This window comes from Miscanthus floridulus, chromosome 7 (genome assembly GCF_019320115.1).
Source record: "Miscanthus floridulus cultivar M001 chromosome 7, ASM1932011v1, whole genome shotgun sequence".
Classification (NCBI taxonomy): domain Eukaryota; kingdom Viridiplantae; phylum Streptophyta; class Magnoliopsida; order Poales; family Poaceae; genus Miscanthus; species Miscanthus floridulus.
In genome coordinates, this window is record NC_089586.1 from 45,498,277 (window position 1) to 45,503,568 (window position 5,292).

A 5,292-nucleotide genomic window follows, 5' to 3' on the forward strand; every position below is an offset into this window, starting at 1 on the left:
AGAGTAGTTAATCGATGAGGTCGGTCCTGCAGTTGAAGTGTTTAATAACTGAGCAATGCAGTGCAATTTGATGGTGCATGCAGGGCGCCATGCCATGGCATGCGCTCACGGACTGGGAACTCGATCTGCCGCCCTGTTGCGTTGCGTGTCGGCCCACGCATGTAACCACCGCAATCGGCCACTATATAGAGCTCAGGGGCGCAGTGCTGGGACTCCGGACTCCATCGACAGCAGCTCAATCAGTCGAGGCAGTGTACTGGCAGGCTATCTATATATAGCTACTAGTCCCATTCTTCCCAATCCCACGTCGAGCAAGTAGCCAGCCAGCTAGGGGCGGCGGAGAGCGAGAAGCATTCATGGCGCCGGCGGCCTTGTTGTTGACGCGAGTGGCGGCGTCGACGGTGGCCGTGGCGTGCGTGCTGTCGCTCGGCGCCATGGCGCAGCTGTCGCCGACGTTCTACGACGCGAGCTGCCCCAACCTGCAGACCATCGTGCGCTCCGGGATGGCCGCCGCCGTGCAGCAGGAGCCGCGGATGGGGGCCTCCATCCTCCGCCTCTTCTTCCACGACTGCTTCGTCCAGGTATGTGCTGTGCTAGCTTAGCTTTTGCTTGCTATACGTCGCCGTCCAACTCCGTTCAATAATTTGCACGGTTAGCTGCGGCATTTCCGCATCTGATCGATGACGAAACCGCTGGACGGAATGACACGGACATGGACGTTGCCGCCTTGCCACGTACAGGGGTGCGACGCGTCCGTGCTCCTCGACGACTCGGCGACGCTGACGGGGGAGAAGAACGCGGGGCCCAACGCCAACTCCCTGCGCGGCTTCGAGGTCATCGACGCCATCAAGGCCCAGGTGGAGGCCGCCTGCCCCGGCACCGTCTCCTGCGCCGACATCGTCGCCCTCGCCGCGCGCGACGGCGTCAACCTGGTCAGTGAACCATGCATCCTGTGCACCTGCTGCAGTTGTTTTTGCCTCTGCATCATCATATCATCGCACGGCCGCCCCACTGCTGGCACTACACCACCTGCCGACACCCCGTACTGCTTGCTGCCACCATGCATGCATGAGTAAAAAAAAAGCATCTTGGATTCTTGATCGATAGCCATGGGTCCCGTCAAACAAGCTGAGCAACGTGCGGGTCAGGCCAGCAGCCTTCACCAACCGCTTAGCCCGGTGCCGGAGCTAGCACGACGGATGCTTCGTCATCTGATCGACTTCTTCGCCAGTCGCACATGTGGCTACAGGCTACTGTACGTCGGTAGCTGTTCTGTTCATCCGTCACAGAAGCAAGTTACTTGCAGTCCATGACACTCGAGATCGACGACGACAAGTAGTGGTTGTCGTGCAAGTGGCCATATATAGTTTAATTAATTAATCACATGGTTTAGCTAGATTAGTTTGCACTGTAACATAATGTAGTAGTAGTAGCAGCATTTCACTGACATGTAGAGTATGAGTGTATGACAAACAATGAAATGCAATGCAATGCGCAGTTGAGCGGGCCGACGTGGACGGTGCAGCTGGGGCGGCGGGACACGCGCACGGCGAGCCAGTCGGCGGCGAACAGCAACCTGCCGTCGCCGTCCTCCAGCGCGGCGACGCTGGTGTCGGCGTTCGCGTCCAAGGGGCTGGACTCGCGGGACCTGGTGGCGCTGTCGGGCGCGCACACGATCGGGGCGGCGCGGTGCGCGAGCTTCCGCTCCCGCATCTACAACGACACCAACATCAACGCCGGGTTCGCGGCGAAGCGGAAGCAGATCTGCGGGCCGCAGGCGGGGGGCACCGACGGCAACCTGGCGCCCATGGACGCCATGAGCTCCGTCAAGTTCGACAACGGATACTTCCGCAACCTCGTGTCCCAGTTCGGCCTGCTCCACTCCGACCAGGAGCTCTTCGGCGCCGGCGTCGTGGACTCCATCACGGCGCGGTACGCGCGCAACGGCGCCGCGTTCTCGACGGACTTCGTCACGGCCGTCGTCAAGATGGGTAACATTAGCCCGCTCACCGGCTCCAGCGGCGAGATCCGCGCCAACTGCCGGAAGCCCAACTAGACATCAGTGGCAGACTAGCAGTGCTGCTGCTGGGCACTGTCAAGATTCGTGCGGCCGGACAGGCACACACGGACGGTCTGGATCCGGCGACATGGCCAGCTAAGAGGAGTGTGGCTTTTTGCGTGGAAAGTGTGGAGTGCGTTGGAAGGGAGCGGCGGAGACGATGATGATTTGAGGGATTTGCTGGGTGGAGCGCCGCTGTCAGGACTCAGGAGAGACGGGTGGGTGGGCCCAGCGTGCCGTGACACATCGATCACTGCATGGCCATTGCTGCTTTTCATTAATTTTTTATTTATTTTATTTGGCCGCATTATTCTTCCTTTTCTTTTCTTTTGTACCACGATTTTAGCCTGTAAGTTTGTACGTACATTGGGCGATTCATGATTATTTTCCAGGGAGGGCACGAATAAGAGCAGACGACATGTGTTTTCTTTTGTTCCTCCCACAAGCAATTTACAAACGGAAATGTTAAACACCAACCGGGTGTTTTATCCATCTCCAACACTCGACTCGCTCTCCTCGACACGCTCAGCGTTCTTCACCACGTGGCTCCTCCCTTTCTCCCCTCCACGCGGGCGCGGGAGGGGGGGGTTCCTCCTCCTCCTCCTGGACTTGTGCCCACCTGAGACTAAGATGACGACAACGGTGGCTAGGGTTTCGGTGAGCCTCTTCCCTCTTTCTTCTTCAACTCCGGTGGCTATAGAAGGGACTGGTCGGACCATATTGCGCCTGCGGCGGCGGAGCTCCGGTGAGACCCTACCGCGCCGCGGCGGGGGCTTGGAGGAAGATAAACAGTGGGCGTCAGGAGGAGAAAGAAGAAGTGTGAGGGGTTAGATGAGGAGATCGATGGTCTAAAAATTGAGTGCTGAGAGAGGAAGAAACACCCGTTTACTAGATAGCCATCTCCTTTACAAATGCAATGTGCACACAATGGTACTACGATCCCGACGTTGCCTGCTAATACAGCAAATGCTTAACTCTGGTCAGAATAACATCGTTTTCCGACTGAACAGCAAATGCTTTAACTTGTTTTCATGCATGGTCAAAACCGGGTGTTGTACGTCAATCGGGCTATATAGCACAATAGTTGGACATCGATCATGCGCACAATAATCAACAGAATTAGGCAGGTGCAACCGTGCAAGTACGTATGTGCTAGCTAGCTAGTAGGAGTAGTAACACCATGCACCATAATGGCAGCTGCTAGCTTCCTGCATTCCACGGGCAGGGTGTGTTAATGTGACATATATATCTCTCGGTCATCGAACGAAATGTGCTATCCGTACCATGTCACACGCACCGACGACGTACACGGCCGGTCATCGCAATCAGAGAAGCGGCAAAATGTGATTAGCAGAGGATTCTCGTTGCGGCGATGTGATTTGCGTGGCTGTCCTTCTGTAGCAGTTGGTTGCCGGACATCTATCATCACATATTCGCATGGTCAGACAGATCGAGGTGATTGTGTCCACTGTTTTGCTCAACGGAAGCTTTGGCTTGGTTTTCAGATGGAAAAGTCCTTTGGATCCCCCTCCCTTGTATATAAAACCAAACTTTTATCATCTCAACTTTTAAACCGTTTATTTTTGCACCCTGAGTGGATTTAATGATTGTTTTGTTTGACATGGTGTCATGTTAGCCGTTCTACATGGCACCACTTCTGCTGCAATGGGTGTAAATCTGACTAACTTGAAAGTTCAGAAGCTAAATCAGACTACAAATATTAAAAAAATATCCAAAAGCTCATCAAAAGTTTTTTTTTTTACAAAAAAATTATCAAAATACTTTTTACATGGAAAATAATCCAAATAAAAACCCTAAAATCTAATGTAATTCTAGAAAATTCATAGAAATTTTGTTTTAGCTCGAAAATTTATGAAACTAGTTTCAGTTTTTTCTTCCTAAAAATATTTTCTATCTTATGGTGCCTAGCTTGAAATTATTTTAATCTTGATGGACTCATTTTGATATTTATTCGCTAGTAGAAGCTCTCATTATTTATTATAATTAGTTGATATTAATCGCTCGAACTATGTAGAAGCATCGGTAGAGCATCTTTAAGACCATAGTGGCCCCGTTCGGCTTACCTTATAATCCACACTATTCAGTTTATTTTTTCAGTCGGAATAGTATTTTTCTCTAACAACAATTCAGCCAGAACAGTATTTTCCAACCAATTCAGCCAAGTTTCAGGAAACCGAACGGGGCCCGTGGCTCCAGGTCCCCTCCCTTATAAATTTTAACGTAATGTGTTAGCCTGCGTAGCTGCATGCACTTGTGGTACATATATGCATGGATGCACCCTACATTTAATATATTAATTAAGTTTTAATACAATGAATTATGGAGCATATTATAGTAGGAAAATCAATATGGTAGCACATAAGACATGATGTCTGTGCAGATAGGATGAAGCGACACGAACATGAATGAATGACATGAGACATGATGTTTGTGCAGATAGGATCAAACAACACGAACAAGAATGAATGACACTTATGTTCATACTAAACAATATTAAGTATGATGTGGTTACATGACACTAATGTTGTCACCAGAGTCATTCCGCTGTCAACATAAATAGATAATGAGAGTATGTATTAGCAAATAAACATCAAAAGGAGTCCATATAAGATTCAATTAATTCCCATTTAGGCACCATAAGACAGAATGATTTTAGAAAAAAAATGAATTTCGTAAATTTGAGCTAAATAAATTTTCTATGATTTTTTAAGATTAAGTCAGATTTAACATTTTTAAATTGTATATTTTTTAAAATGCATTTGCACAATTTTTTTAAAAAAAAATGTTTTTATAGTATGATTTATCCCCTGAACCGTTAGATTTATGCATCTTGACCCTATTGTAGGACTGCTGACGTGATGTCATGTCAGCAAAACTGTTCTGTCATCAAAATTACTCAAGATGCAAAAACAAACAGTTTTAAAGTTGAGAGGTTTAAAAACGGTTCGGACGATCAGGAAAGCTGAATATGTTTGACTTGTTAATTGATTTGATTCGATTCCATGCGACGAATGAAGCATGACATGAAAAGTATAATGGCAGTATAACTAGAAATAGGTCGATGCCACCAATGAATTGATACTGTTCTTTTCCCGACAACCACAAGGAGTTGTAGAGTTTCCATTCCTTCAAAGATTTGGAACTTCGAAAGCGACGTATGTACATTCTCTTGGAGATATAACTAGGCATTTTCTTATTTACTTCGCTTGAGT

The 5,292-nt window shown here is 48.8% G+C and overlaps 1 protein-coding gene across 1 annotated transcript; it reads left to right on the forward strand.

Annotated features, from left to right (window-relative positions):
• Nucleotides 1-234: 234 nt before the first annotated feature.
• Nucleotides 235-2,502, forward strand: LOC136463151 (peroxidase P7-like). The gene is made up of 3 exons (XM_066462176.1): nt 235-581; nt 741-932; nt 1,499-2,502. Exons 1-3 carry the CDS (start codon nt 357-359, stop codon nt 2,054-2,056), a joined length of 975 nt encoding a protein of 324 aa, XP_066318273.1. The 5' UTR covers nt 235-356; the 3' UTR covers nt 2,057-2,502.
• The last annotated feature ends 2,790 nt before the right edge of the window (nt 2,503-5,292 follow it).

Coding starts and splice junctions, on each gene's coding strand:
- LOC136463151 (XM_066462176.1), top strand. CDS start 357: ATGGCGCCGGCGGCCTTGTTGTTGACGCGAGTGGCGGCGTCGACGGTG. Junction 582..740: donor TCCACGACTGCTTCGTCCAG/GTATGTGCTGTG, acceptor TGCCACGTACAG/GGGTGCGACGCGTCCGTGCT. Junction 933..1,498: donor CGCGCGACGGCGTCAACCTG/GTCAGTGAACCA, acceptor TGCAATGCGCAG/TTGAGCGGGCCGACGTGGAC.